General features: G+C 42.8%; 1 protein-coding gene across 1 annotated transcript in view; it reads left to right on the forward strand.

Moving 5' to 3' along the window:
• xpr1a (xenotropic and polytropic retrovirus receptor 1a) overlaps nt 1-15658 on the forward strand; it is a 59169-nt gene extending 43511 nt beyond the window's left edge. Inside the window, exons 5-16 of the mRNA XM_028404615.1 lie at nt 1049-1269; nt 1364-1513; nt 1620-1703; nt 2215-2296; nt 2408-2595; nt 2877-3056; nt 4904-5072; nt 5821-6021; nt 11047-11213; nt 11321-11460; nt 11611-11835; nt 11923-15658. Of these exons, the coding sequence (XP_028260416.1) occupies nt 1049-1269; nt 1364-1513; nt 1620-1703; nt 2215-2296; nt 2408-2595; nt 2877-3056; nt 4904-5072; nt 5821-6021; nt 11047-11213; nt 11321-11460; nt 11611-11835; nt 11923-11980 (1865 nt within the window). The 3' untranslated portion in view covers nt 11981-15658. The remainder of the gene's footprint in view (nt 1-1048; nt 1270-1363; nt 1514-1619; nt 1704-2214; nt 2297-2407; nt 2596-2876; nt 3057-4903; nt 5073-5820; nt 6022-11046; nt 11214-11320; nt 11461-11610; nt 11836-11922) is intronic.
• The last annotated feature ends 68 nt before the right edge of the window (nt 15659-15726 follow it).

Below are 15726 nucleotides of genomic sequence, written 5' to 3' on the forward strand. Positions count from 1 at the left end.
TCTACTTGTGGCCGGGTCCTAACTTTCTCATGTCTCCTGCTGCTGTTAAGCATTGTCATGACAGTCACTCAGTTTAGGTCCAGTATATGGATTACTGTGAATTTAGATGTGAAAGAGAGCTCTGACATTCCTGTGGGTGAGGTAGTGTGATCCCACACATTTGTGTGGGTGTGTATTCAAACAAAAATAATTCACAAATGGTATTTTTCTCAGGTTATGACATGATTGTGCAGTCTGGCTGGCAGCAGGGTGCAAACCAAATCAGATTGGTTGTCTTATCAGACTGCTGTCTGTCCTGCGGCAGTGCAAGGAAATATCAGTGGACTTAATGTGACTGCAGGTCTCCTGGATAAGTGGTTTCTAATTCAGCTGGAAGACTTTGCAAGTCATTGTAGCAATAACAGAGTTTACACAGGTTTCATTTTCATAGTTTATGACTTGAAAACAAATGTACTTGTGATGTGTAATGCCACTAATGTGCCACTGTGAGTGACATGGAAGGATGGAAACAGTGATGATACACATTCATTAAGCCACACAGGTACAGACAGCAATTAAATCAGCAACACAAGTCTTATACAGAGGAGAAAAAAGAGAACAATGAGAGAAAGAAAAGCGGTGGACCTCCTTGAACCTGACATGACCTCTGAATGCTTTAAAAAAAATAAAGCATGAGTAGAATGAGGTCTAATCTCTGAAAAGTAGGCAGTACTGCTAGAGTTAATGAAATGCAGGTTACTGCCTCAGCCGTGTGTGACTCTCTCTCCTCCCTCCTCTCTCATTTTGTCTCTCCGTGGATGTATTAACCTATCTCTGACCCAGATAATGGTTCCTCGGTCAGCAGCATTTACATGACAGCTCCGCCTTGCAGGCTCCATGCTTCTGCTTTAGAGGAGAGAGGAGGAGAGGAGGAGAGGAGACCTTCTAATTTGTTATTTTATGTTTTATTTTAAACAGAGTTAAAAACTGTGATAGTTTGTTGAACATGTGTGGTTTGTGTGGATATGAATGTGCACAAAGCTTTATATCTTCATCTCTTCCTCTTTAGAAAAGCTTGCTGAAGCCCAGAGGCGATTTGCTACCCTGCAGAATGAGCTGCAGTCCTCACTGGATGCTCAGCGTGAGAACAATGCTCCGCCTAGCCTGCGGAGACGCAAGACCATGTTTCACCTAACGCAGGAGGAGCGCTGCAAACACCACAACATCAAGGACCTGAAGCTAGCCTTCAGCGAGTTCTACCTCAGCCTCATCCTGCTCCAGAACTACCAGGTACTCAGCTCATATGCTCTCAGACACACCTGCATGCGAGCTCGTATTAAAGATGCGATGTGTTTGTCACTTGCCTTCTTGTTGTCGTCCATAGAACCTGAACTTTACAGGTTTCCGTAAGATCCTGAAGAAACATGACAAGATCCTGGATACTCCACGCGGGGCTGACTGGCGTGTGGCTCATGTGGAGGTTGCACCTTTCTACACCTGCAAGAAGATCACACAGCTCATCTCTGAGGCAGAGGTGTCTACTCTGACATACACAAAACCCACATACACACTAGAACACCAAAACACAACCATGCCAGAAAAACACACCTCTGAAAGTCATGCTTTGTTTTTGTGTGTAGACTCTGGTGACCACAGAGCTGGAGGGTGGAGATCGTCAGAGAGCCATGAAGAGGTTGAGAGTTCCTCCACTGGGGGCAGCTCAGGTCAGACGTGCAGCTGATTATAATGAAAATCAATCAGTGATGGGTGTGAAGGATGCTGGCATCTCATCATGGTTTTCTGGTATTTATGCCAGCAGGGAAAATCTTTGCATTTATCTAACTGTGATTGTGTGTTTTTCTGAAAGGTGAGAGGTTTTTTCATGTGTGTGTAAGAGAGGAGGAGACAAAGAAAGACAGGGGAAGCCATCAGAGCCTCCTTCAGTATTGATTTTATAAGTGCCTTTCCACTCTTGAACAGACAGGATATGTTTCAGAAATAATCGGGGCTAGTAGCACTTTACCTCCTGATGCTATATCTGCTGTTGTTGCTGCATTAATTACTGTCATGTCAGAAATAAATTGGGGACATGGGATCTCTCCGTTTTAAAAAATACACTAAATATAGCCGCATTGACTCACACCCATGACTGAATGTACATGTGCAGGATCTGTAAAGGTGTTAATAAGTGCAGGTGTACATGTGTGTGATGTTTTTCCTCCCTGCCCGGTTTAGCCTGCTCTGGCCTGGACAACCTTCCGTGTGGGACTCTACTGCGGCTTCTTCATCAGTCTTGCCATCGCCTTCATTCTTGCTGGTAAATCAGACATACATTTTGTGCCTTATGTTGTAATGTTGTCACTGTGTTATGAAGCAAAATCTCAAAGGTTTTATAAACAGATAAATATTCCTCTGTGGTCCCCTGTAGGTGCTGTGTTTACCCGCTCAGAGAATGTGTGGCCTCTGGTGCGGATCTATCGAGGTGGTTTCCTGTTGATCCAGTTCCTCTTCCTGTTGGGGATTAACACGTATGGATGGAGACAGGCCGGAGTGAACCATGTCCTCATCTTTGAGATCAATCCCCGGGACAACCTCTCACACCAACACCTGTTTGAGGTCAAAACAAAGACACATTCAAAGCTGATGGTGTCTAAACTCTGCAAACATTTATTTCAGATTCATGCTGACTGATTTTTAATCACAGTGAATGAATGAGGTTGTTTAATCACATGTATTATTGTTCAGCAGAAACAATCCATTCTTCATGTCCACAGAGTTTTATATACACAACATAATTTGTGTGTCAATTTTCAGATTACCTTGTTAATTCTTATCATATGTCAAAGAAACTTTCCTTTAACGCCACTTTATTCTGTTTTCTCCTCTCTGTGCTGCAGATCGCTGGTTTCCTGGGTGTGTTGTGGTGCCTCAGCATCCTCTCCTGTCTCTACTCAGACTACACCTACCTCCCCACGCAGATCAACCCTCTCATCCTGTACGGCTTCATGGTGCTCTTCCTCATCAACCCCTTCAAGACCTGCTACTACAAATCACGTTTCTGGCTCCTCAAACTACTGGTCAGTCCACTAATTAGGATTGCCTCAGCTATAAAGAGCAAAATGCAAACGCAATGGGAAGCTGTAAGATGTCTGGTCAGTGTGTTTGGCTGAGGTCTTAATATAGTAATAAATCACAGGTAACCCTTGCAGCACAAAGAGCCAGGTTTGATGTGCAATGTGTTCACAGAGTGGCAGCATGTTTGTCAGAATCCAAATGCTGAAGGCTGAAAATCCATTCCCTTCTCTATTCCCTGACATTGAATCACTGAAGATAAAGACTTGAAACTTCTTGCATAATGATTCAGTCCAGAGTGACAGGCAGAATAGCACCAAAACACAACAATACTAAAGCAACAATAACATAAAACTGAGACAAAGAGAACGAGTGCATGCAAATGTATGCTTTCACAGCTCTGTGTTTTAAATATGTGTTGATGCAGGTACAAATCAGTTATTCATCTCAAGTCTCGTGTTTACAAAGCCTTCCTATGTTACTGTTCTTTGTCTAAGCTGTGCTACAGCACAGGAGAGGGTACTGTGTGTGTGTGTGTGTGTGTACTTGCAGGTGTGTGTGTGTGTGTGTGTGTAGTGAGACAGAGGGCAGAGGGTTGAGAGATAATAGAATGCAGCTTGTCTCAGGGGAGGGCGAGGCTGTGACTGTGCAATCATTACAGGCATAGATCTATCAGTATGCTGATGCCCTGAGCTCCTCTGTCCCTCCTACCCTCTTCTTCTTCCTCCTCTTCTCCATCTCCCTCCTTTTCCTTGCCTCTCCCCCTCAGCAGCAGCAGACCCCCTCCTCCTGTCCTTTCCTTCACAGCTCCCCACAGTCCCCAGCAGGCTGTCAGCTCTCCTCCACTGGTTGCTCCATAATCAGTCACAGTCTTAATTGGTCCTGTACACTAAATGAGATGCTTTTCATCTAGTGCTGTAGATTCAACCATAAGCGAACAAATCCTGACTTGTTTTCTTTGCTTCTATACTTTGTGTCCATGCTAGGTGCACCGATGTCCTCTGATTGACAGACAGAAGACAAAGATTTCATTATAGGACATAGTGCAGAGCGAGCACCTGGATTACTGATGGTGTTTGCTCAAGAAATGAACACCTATACAACATGAGTGCAGCAGGCTTAGCCTTAAGACATCCACTCAGAGTGGAAATGAGTGAGATGGCCACTCGATCAATACAGGCTTTGACTGGCAGCTTAAGAGAAATATGTAATGAACTGATGTGTATAAAAACAAAAAAAGATCAATATTCTTTGACATTTTGCTGTGCAGGGAGAGTATGTGAGTTTTTTTGTGCATACAGTCTCTCCTGAATGTCAGATGTGGCCTGGGGGGGTAAATGGAAAAAGTGGAGCATGGTTGTATCATTTTACAAAGCGTGGTCAATAACTGAGCTCCTGCCAGAGTCATATCCCAAATAACATGCCCATAGAAGCCACAGACGAAGGCCACCACCGTCCTGCTACGTTGTTTCGTGTGTTTGTGTTGTACACTGATGATTAGTAACATACAAATAACCAAATTCACGCACACTGACACAGAGTGTGACTCATTAGAGTGTCCTGTGGTGTGCTGATAAGGTAGTCTGGAGGCTTCATCCTTTTTTGTGTGTTACAAATCATTAATAGCGGCTGCTCCCTGCTTTGCAACAAGTGCTGCAACATTTGCACACTAATTATTTTGTAGACTCGTGCAACAATTCAGTGTGACATTTGAGTCACATTTGAGCAGCAGTAAGGTCAGCCAAAGGTGTTTTCACTTTTTTTTCATGTTTTACACCCTTCCTAGTTGCTAAGATCCCTCTTTGCACTTTCTCTTCTCACCTTCCCTCCTTCCTCTCTCTTTGGCCTCCAGTTCCGCGTGTTCACTGCACCGTTTCACCAGGTGGAATTTGCAGACTTCTGGCTGGCAGATCAGCTCAACTCTCTGGTGTTTGTTCTGATGGACCTGGAGTATCTTATCTGCTTCTACATCTTTGAGCTGAAGTGGAGCGACAGCAAGGGCCTGTTACCCCCTCTGAAACGTGAGTCACTAAGCTGTGATGAGAACAAATTTAAAGGAAATTTTTAAGGAAATGAAAACCAGACATTTTCCTGTTTTCTCCAACATCATGTATTGACAGCCTTTGTTAAGAATAAATGTGTTTGAACAGCATCCATAATAATAAACATGTCATCTATTTTCTATCTATTCTATACTGGGGTTCACTGTATCTAGAAACACAGAGCAAAGTATAAACACCAAAAACAGAATACAACATAATCCTGGAGTAATAAAAACATTGTAGATTGATGTTTGGATTTATTGGATATGTGAATATACACCTTGGCTCACACAGTTGTGCAGTGTGGTTGTTGCCTGAAGGTGTGAATGTGAATGTGTCAGAGGTTGTCTGGCAGCCATTTGATTGATTGTAGCCTTCTAACATAAACAATTATAGCTAGATTTTTTTTATACTGGATTTTTTATATATATATCTGATTATACTTACAGGGCTGCTCTGCATTTTAATACAGACGTAAAGATATAAATCTTGTGGATGTGGATGAGTTGAGAGTGTGCCAGGCTTTTCAGTGTTTCCTGTCAGGAAGTGTGATGTAGGTAAGATTTTAATTGCTGTCCACTCCACCAGTAGTGACACCTCAGCCCCTCGAGCAACCAATTAACACAGAGCTAATGGTTGGCCACGCAGGGGTTACCATGTGACTCTCATAATGATGAGCTTGTGTGAGTGAAAAGAGCTGAAACATGCTGGTTTCATCTTGTTACAGCAAATGAAGACTACATTTGCCACAGTTACTCATATGGTCTGCGAGCCATCATCCAGTGTCTGCCTGCCTGGTTTCGCTTCATCCAATGCCTGAGGCGTTACCGTGACACCAAGAGGGCCTTCCCACACCTGGTGAATGCTGGGAAATATTCCACCACCTTCTTCGTTGTCACCTTTGCCGCCCTGTATGCTACACACAGAGGTAAGATACTTTTAAGATATTTTTGGATTAGGGGGATGCCAGGGAGCCTCCATACTAAGTTAATTCATGGGTGATGTCACAAAAGGTGAACCTCACTTTAACCCAAAACAGACACAAGTAAGACTGTCTGAAGATGAGAATCTACAAACTAAAGCTGCAGTGTTGCTGTGATACAAGAGCTTGTCAACAGCACACAGGCGTTTGAGCCTTTTGTGTTGAGTCCTGTGTGCTGAGAAAGCAGAGGTGACCTTCAGTGCAAATGCTGGAAGCTGGCCTTGGTTTTGTTGCACTTTATAATGGAAATAGGAAAAAGGTTTGTCAAACACAGTGGTAGATAAACAAGGTTGTGCTCTCATGTTAAGGCATTCAGGAAAATCACAAAATAGAAAAAAAAGAGATAAAAGAACTGCAATTTTAAAACTTCCAAAAACTAAACACTATTAACAGTCAAGTCACTCCCTGTCTGACAGCTTCACAATTAGCCTGAAATTATTCTGATTCAGAAGCCATATCACAAAGGAGTTGATGTTCAAAGACACAGCAGACAGACATTAAAAGCTTCCCTTCAGCATGCAGCCTTTGCATTTCAGTCCTGCAGCACAGATTTAATTTGTCCATACGGCTCATTTCAAAGCAGGCTTGCTCGTGTGTTTTTTAAAGTCGACATTTTGCTGCAAAATGCCAGCTGTGAAACTTCATCTTCAACCTTTTAAAATCCTAAATGTTATTTCTCGGTTTGACTTTATTCTTTTTCGATGGAAATTCAAATCAATACATTTGCTCCCTCAGCTGACCAACAGTGATATAGAATGAGCGAGGAAGAGAGACAGAGAGACGGACAGAGCTCCTTTTTTTTTTCCACGGCTCAGTAGGAAAGGCGTCCATTAAACCATATCCTCCTTCTTCCTCTGGTCTGAAGCCTGTGTGCCCTCAGACTAATGGCCTCTCTTCATGTGTTATTCTCTATGAAGCCATCTTTCATCCCACATGATAATGGAGGCTGAGACTGATCGCTGGTTAAGTGAAAGAGGAGGGTGGGAAGACACACACTCTGTGTGCACAGTGAATGAATGGTTGAGGAAATTGCCTGTTGTGGAGATATTTTAAGTGTCTGCAGAAATGATTGTTTCGGTGTATTTAAGAGCCTCTGATGAATGAATGAAGGTACCGATATCAGAATATCCTCCATCCAAATATGGAAACGAGGCACAAGCTGTCTCAGACACACAGCCTTCAGCTCCAGTCTGTGGTGTAGACAGGCAAGATGATGCCAAGTCTGCCTGCATTACCCAGCACATCCAGCAGAAAAGACAGCCGGTCGGTGTCATGTTCACACAACTGGGTCCAGCTGTAAAAGGTGCCTGAAGTATCAGTCAGAATCTGGCAAAAGTCCCAGTGTCTGCCAGTGGATGTGTCACCTTCATTGCTAACCTGATCACGGCCATGATGGTTGCAGTGTGACCTCACTGATTCCTGGAAGTACCTACATTTAGCTCCGGGAAGACAAAATGCTTAAACCATAAATGCAGCAAATAAATCATTTGCTTCTCTGTAGAGGACTGAGTGGTATTCGCTGCCCAGTTGCTTCCATTTGCTGATCTAAATCTGTGCTGCGGTCTCCTCTCTCTGGTATATGTGGGTTCAAATGTGATGCAACATCAGGAGAGAAAGTCACACTGTTTATTTTGGCTGACTTGTGTCTATCTGGGATTTGATGAGACACTTTTGATGTGGTGCAGTGGAGTAGATTTACCCCCTCTGAGAAACACTCAAGTTCAGTGCTGTGAATAACTGATTGGACACTGTCATGAAACTGTAATCTCAGCAGATGCTCTGAGACCAGTAACCTGAGAGATGATGGTGGATTTCCTGGTTTAGGCAGGGTTCCCAAACCCTGTAAGATACAGTGTAAGGCCTGACAGTAAAGCAGATGCTTTACTTAGGATCAATATAGGATCAGCTTTATGTGCAGTGGCCTGAGACTTATTGCTGTTAGAGATGCAGGAGAGTTACAGGCTAATTTAAACTCTTGGGATTTATCCAATGGACAGAAGAACAGGATGTTGCAGGGTTGGCAAGAGGAGTGACAGACGTTGATGCAGCAAGTTAGTGCGGGGATGTTTTAAACATCAACATCAAGTCCTTGAAACCCGGCTAAAGGAACCCTGACCAAAGAGGAACATTACCCCTGCTGGGAGTCTGTGAGTGGTGGAAATGAATCAGCCTGCAGTGATGGAGCAGTAAATTTAGAACTGATAAAGAACTGAGGGGGAGGTAGAAATGAAAGGTTAGATGCAGAGAGAAAAGAGGTAACAGAGAAAAACAGAGGAGAGGAGAGGAGAGGAGAGGAGAGGAGAGGAGAGGAGAGGAGAGGAGAGGAGAGGAGAGGAGAGGAGAGGAGAGGAGAGGAGAGGAGAAGAGAGGAGAGGAGGCTGAACACACATGCTGGATTTAGTTAGAATAGAGATGAGCCTCAAACTGACAGCTTTTATAATTTAATTTCATGTACTGACCCTTGGTTCAGTATCAGAGGAGGAACTGCAGCACACGCACTCACACACCTTCAGTCAAACCCACACGGTAACCAATGAAGATAAAAGACTCTGCTCTGCATCAAATCTCTCTGTGAGTTGACATGAACTCAAATTCACCTCTGCATATACTCAAGTCCTGCTACTGATACAGTCTTTCAGACACAGAATGGAGATTAAGGTGCATCCTCTGTGGATAGGACCTGTACTGGACATGCTGAGGTAGAGCTGATGGTGTGGAATTAACACATCATCAGGTTGAGTGAGATCTATAGACTAGGGTGGAAGCAAACACAACATTTGGGAGTTCTGCAATACTAATAGCACAGGCGTAGAATGGCCCTGCAGTTCCCAATCTAGTTGGCAGGCATTCTCCAGGGGTCAGATAACCAAAGGTGAATCAAACAGTGCTTCAAGATTGGTTGGAGCAGGTCAAATAGTGCCGGTCATAAGGACATAGCACCGGGTACTTTCCACTGCAGGATGTTTTCATTACAGGATATGCGTTTTTCCTTTACATTGTTCATCCCTGCATTGGCCAAGTTTTTTTTCTAATTTCTGTCCCTTGCCAAACAGCAATTTATAGTTTTCCAGTGTTTACACTGCACCTGATACTACTACAACCAGCCAAACAGCAGGGCACCACTGGGGTAATCTGTAACAAAAAAAGCTCACCATACTTATAATTATACAATATCATTCTTTTTTTGTTTACCACTGTTGAGATGGTCCAACTGTGGTCTTGAGGCGGTAGGATGCATCACGATTCCTGATTGCCTACTTGATGCATTAATGATAACAGATGAAAAATTATTCTAATAGCAGTGACTTATTATTCTCGTCGTGGACTTGTTTCCATCAGTGGGAAGTGGACCCTTTGCATAAAATGAGCCTCCTGAAGAGCTCTATCTTTAACAGTGTTTATCCTCTTAGGTGCCTGTGGACAATATTGGTAGCTCTGCGTGTGTGTGTGTGCGTGTGTGCGTACGTGTGCGTGTGTGACAAGCAAATAGAGATTGAGTGTGTGTGACAGGAGCTAGTGACCACCGGTAGCCCCATCTGAGCATCCAATCGATGTCCATCTCACTACACTTAACCTCTTAATGGGCCAGCAGCAAACCAGCGTGGTGGAAAACAGCCTCAGCCCTCACAAAGACTGAGGGGTTAAACACCTCAGCCCTTCACAGACATCAGTGGATATTCTCCTGCGAAAAAAAGAGTCTATTGTCCAGGACTATGTTTAATCCACAGCTGGGAGATCTCAGTGTGGCCGTAGGGACTGCTTCCATCCCATCACTCAGATGAAGCAGCAAACAGCACAATGGAGGCAGCAGTTAACGGAGCAGTGCAGCAGTAACTCTCTGTTAGAGAACATCTCTGCTCTGATCCCCAGCGTCTCGTCGGCTGCGCGCAGGAAGCAGCCACGACTATGACAAATGGGAGCAGGCCCGGTCTCTGTCTGGTGGCTGCTGTCTGTGTCTGTGTGAGTCACTGTGAGAGGCCACCGGGTGCTGATTTATATATCAGCTCCCACTGAGGAACAAGCAAATCACATCCACAGTGCTCCCACAGACACACAGGCGCTGCTGAGCCCACCTAATCACCTACTCAGTACATGAAACAGTAAACTAACTTAGAGACTGTTAAACAGCCTGTACACTACAGCTGGGGGCATCTGGACAAGTCATAATAATGATCATTACAGCTAACTTTATGACAACACATGCCATGAAACACTGTAATGATGTCAAAAGTAGAAGTAAGTTCATAAGGGAACTGGAGTACTTGTAATTAAAATGTAATATTATCATTGAGCTGAACCACATTAGAACACATGCTGCATAAACATTTACTCTGCCAACAGAGTCTCTGTTTGGATATTAGAAATATGACACACTGGGACAGATGGAGGTAGCCTTGTTTATTATCCTCACAGCACTGAAACTCCAACAACAGAATGGACCACTGAAATCAAATTCAAATTCTCAATTAGTCCTGAAAACAGCACAGACCTCAGTGTAATCATCTGAATGACTCCTTACAGATAAATCAGTAATAAATCCTCCATCTACCCCTTCATGTCATATCTGCCTCCTCATACAGAACTTTGGACACAGACACATTCATGTACATATCATAAACTGAAGGCATTAGTGGAAAATGCACACACTATAAAAGTTACCTCTCATGAGTTAACCTCTCAGAATCTCTGTGTAATACCAAAAACTTATACTTTGTCTGTTGACTGCTTGACACTACTCAATTAATAGATCTAGTTACATTGATTAAATAATTTGGTCAAACAGTTGGTCATATTAATTGTGTATACATGTGAAAATGGATGTGAAGTGGAAATTAAAGTGTAATCACTGCCCTGGGAAACTGGTGTATTTATGAGAGGAGGGCTCCCTCTGGTGGTTGATGTGGTTAAAGAAATCATACAAGATATATAAATTTGTGTTTTTTTTTATAAGATTTTATCTTTTTTTTTCAGAACAAGGCCATACAGACGCAGACATGTTCTTCTACCTTCTGATCGTGTTCTCGACCATCAGCTCCCTCTACACACTGATCTGGGACCTGCGTATGGACTGGGGTCTGTTTGACCGTGGAGCTGGAGAAAACACCTTCCTTAGAGAAGAAATCGTTTATCCACACAAGGTAGAGTTGAAATCGTGTATAGGACTCTCTCTCTCTCTCTCTCTCTCTCACTCACACACACACACACACACACACACATACACTAACACTGTTTCTTCGGTGTCCAGGCCTACTACTACTGTGCCATCATAGAAGATGTGATCCTGCGTTTCGCCTGGACGATCCAGATTTCTCTGACCACAATGACCAAGATCAACTCTGTGGGTGACATTGTAGCCACCACGCTGGCTCCTCTGGAGGTCTTCAGGTGAGGCTGGAAGCATTTGAACTTTTGTCCCTCACAAAGTTACACTAACATGTGGTGCTCTTAGACCATGGTAAAGAAGCCACCCTCCTGAAAACAGACTTTTAAATAACACGTACATCCCCTCCTCCACCTTCACCTTCCTCACTGCAGGCGCTTTGTGTGGAACTTCTTCCGTCTGGAGAACGAGCATCTGAATAACTGTGGTGAGTTTCGTGCTGTGCGGGATATCTCTGTGGCACCGCTCAACGCAGACGACCAGACGCTGCTGGAGCAGATGATGGACCAGGAAGACGGCGTCCGAAACCGCTCAGGCAAAAAGACCTGGAAGAGATCCCACAGCCTGACGCTGCGACGCCCCCTGCTGTCCTCCTCACAGTAAGAACATATTGTGAAAATCTGTAGAATTCTGAAAGGACTCTGAATGACGATAGGATTCATACTAAATTTGTCTTCTTCTTTCAGATCGAAGAAGGACACAAAGGTGCTAATCGAAGATACGGATGATGAGGCCTTCAGCTGAGTCCACAATGCCAACATGTACACACACTCACACTCACACTAATTACTACACTATACTTATAAGGACCTCATCACCCAACCCCCTCCCTGATAGTTTTATGTGCAGTCCTGATCTTTAACTGTAAACCTTTAAGTCATTGAGGATCCACCTCACTTATAGAATTTACCTCATAGGTCCTTATAGGTATAGAAAAACACACAAACTCTGCTGAAGCACAAGCGTAGTGTAATATTGCCACAGTCAAGGAGAGAGCTAATGCAACACACACACACACAGTCAGACAGGAGGACACACATCAAGGGAAAACGTCTGCACATAACTGGCAAGACAAGACCACACTGCCCACCCAGGGATTCTCCTCTTCCTTTTTTAAATCGGACTTCTGTGTTGTTTACTTTGACAACTGTAGTTTTTTTGTTTGTTTTTTTAGATTTATTTTGTCCAGAAGCTGCATAGACGACTGTTTACACGCCTTTTCAACTACACTTAGGATCAACAGGGAGAAGACAAAGCCAATCAAAAGACTCAATACTAACAAATATCAGCCTGAGGAAGGACTCACATCACAGCATATCAAAACCAATCAACTGGTTTCAGCTTGTTGATTCTTTTTATACTCCATCTTTTTTGTTTTTGTTGTTGTTATGAGTCAGTGTACAATCACGACCCTGGAGGCACTTGCAGGAAAAGTGCATTTAGTACACAGAAAACAAAATGTTTTGATCCAAACATTTCTAGTCTGTGAAGTTTCTTTGTAATATATTTCATATATTTTGACGTGCATTATTATAATGATTGTAGTTGTTAAGTATTTCTACATGTGTTGTTTATACTAGTAAGACTAGTCTGAGCATCCTCACAATGATTGTTGGTGTATTTTATAATGTTTGGAATGTTTATTTCTTGGTTAAACTTGTGCCACATTTTTTAATAAGCTCATAGTGAGACCTCACTTTATCCCCCCCACCGCCTCAGATTAGTGCAAAAAAACAGCTTGTTAATCATTGTGTCATGTAATTTTAAAGTGCCCTATTAACTACAGCATGTGTACATGCATCGCTATTGTTTGCTTTAATTACCAAAGCTTTATTTTTAATGAATGTGACTGTGGCTAATGTAGCTTTGTCCATCCAGCCTGCCAGAGTCAGCGGATACATTAGTCCATTAGTTCTGTCATGCTGGGAATCAACTAGAATTACTAGTATTACTGTCAACATGTGTGTATAATATGATGATGTGATGTGACTGTATATATCAGTGGATCTCAAACTGGACCAGGAGCACTTTTAAAATGAACTGATTTGTGATGGTACTTCTGTAATATGAGGATACATGATTGTGTAGACATATCTACTAAACTTAGCATCATATCTTCAGATCTCACTACTAGATGAGCCAGTGAGCCACTGTGGCTTCAAGGCTTCCATTATTACAACAAAGAAAGTAGTCTTAATTATCCCATGCCCAGCTAATAAACATGCCCTTGTGGATTCTCCTCCAGGGTGCACGCCATGATGCGTTGCTACGTTTCTACAGAATGTAACAAGTCACAGTAATTGTAATTACTACCTGCACCTGATAGCCATGCAAGGTTGCCTGTAGGCTTGGAAAAGGAGAGATGGAGTACTCAGTTCTCTGCGGTGTGCAACTTCACCATTAGGTGGCATCATATCCTACACACTGGCCTTTAACTCAGAGAATGATGTGTTCAAACTGCAAAATGAAATTATAAATTAACATTTTGAGGCTCATCTTCCTCAGAGGAGGAGAGGGGAAAACCTTTTTTTTAATCTGTGTCAGATATGCTGGGTGAAATCTTTGCTTTGAAATGTAACTCATATCATTTTTCTTTCATAAACTAATTTTCTTTCACACTCCCAAAGTGGAAGATTATACAAAAAAATGTTTGAGAGCCACTGCTATAAACACTGCATTTCCCATGATCACCAGGCAGGGGCGCTGCTAGAATCTTTGTCGCACTGCTACAAGTATAAAATGTGACTTGATAGTGGTCAAACAGATAAATATGTCAAATCTGCGACATGTTTCTGTCTGTTTCACGCAGCCTCCCTGTCACCTGATCATGCTCTTAGTTTGTCTTAAAACTAATATTATGTGTTGGTGTTTTTTAGGTTAAATGTCATTGGCTAATCCTAGATGAGGAGAGTTATTAACAAAAAGTGCATCCTTTGTGTTAGCTGATATGTGAAGAGGTTTAAAGTGAGTCTGCTGCTATCAGAGGGCCCCTGACTTCCAGAGAAACCAAGCTAACCTCTTCCTGTTTGACCCCCTTTGCTCTGCTCGTCCTCCCTGTGGCTACACTGTGTGTCACCACCCAGCAGTCATAAGACAAAGCCCAGAGAGCTGCAGATTTGTTACAGAACAGTCGCATTTCTCCTGCTTCTGTGTTTATTTTCTGGGACTGGGAAGCCTTTGTGTGCACTGAGCTTCATGTAGACTGGAAAGTGTTTAGAAGGTGGATAGCTTCTCTGTCCATACAAATATACTGCACACATAATAAGGTATACACACACACACACAAACACACACACACACATTGCTTCTCTCTTGTGTCGGAGAGCACAACACTACAGCAGATAGTTTTGTAAAAAGGCTCTGATGTCTTGCCTGCATGCTGCTTTTGTTTTACATTGTACATAGATCTTAATTTATTCTACATAATGTGTATATTAGTAATCATTGTAGCCACTGACAATGATGGATTTCCTATGTTGCCATTTTTGCTCCAGGACAAGCAGTATTTTGTAGGTGATGAGGAGTTTTCTCTTTGTTCACGATCCTGCACTCTTTTTCATGTGTAAATCTGTTATAATGTGTTTGTATAAAGATAAAATGAAAAAAAAACACTAATCCATAGAAATGGAAAATGTGATTGATCGTTATCTTGTTGTATTTTGAGGTTCTGTCATCTCTGGAGGGAGGATTTGTAAAGTCCAGCGTTCATGAAGGAGGTGGAGACAAGGGTGGGGATGGGAGATGTGTGTCCTGGCGCTGGACATAAAGATGATTGAAGCACTTTGACATACTGTGGTAGTAGAAGAAGCAGTATAGGGGAACAGGAGTGAGGACTCTTCTACATCCAGACCTACACCAACATCAGGATGGTGTCAGAATGACCGGTATTTGTTCACAGTGTGTGCAAAAAACAAAAACAGGGTTATTTTGTACAGCATGAGTCTGATGAGATGATGCCCAGCCCTGACATGTCTCATGTTTTTCTTATGGGTGACCATGATTTTTCACTGCTTGCTCTGAACCCTTCATGACATCAAAGTGCTTGATTTGTGTGCATCCCTAACCCCCCCTCCCTCCCTCCCTCCTCCCCTCTCTATTGATGTTTCTCTAAACTAGCTGAATGTGATAGTACCTGTAGTTTGGTAGATGGATGTTCTACTTTGATAAGATATTTAAAACAAAAAAAGATTACAGAATAAATACATTGTGGCTAAATGTGATTTTAAGAGACACGGAGAAAGGAAGACGTCTTACATTTTTGAACCATCCTCCCCCCAAGTCCCTGTTACAGAGTAGTTTGTACATGTTGAGTGTATAACACTGTACTATGATGGTTTTTCTGATGGTATTTGTATTTCTGTAAACACTTTGGTGATCCTGTCATATCTGGGTTTTATAAACCACGATTATTTTTAAAGCTCACTCCGCCTCTTGACTCTTTTATCAACGTACTCTGGTGTTAAAGCTGCAGTTAGAGGGTCCTTCTGTTT

Source organism: Parambassis ranga, chromosome 4 (assembly GCF_900634625.1).
Source record: "Parambassis ranga chromosome 4, fParRan2.1, whole genome shotgun sequence".
Classification (NCBI taxonomy): domain Eukaryota; kingdom Metazoa; phylum Chordata; class Actinopteri; family Ambassidae; genus Parambassis; species Parambassis ranga.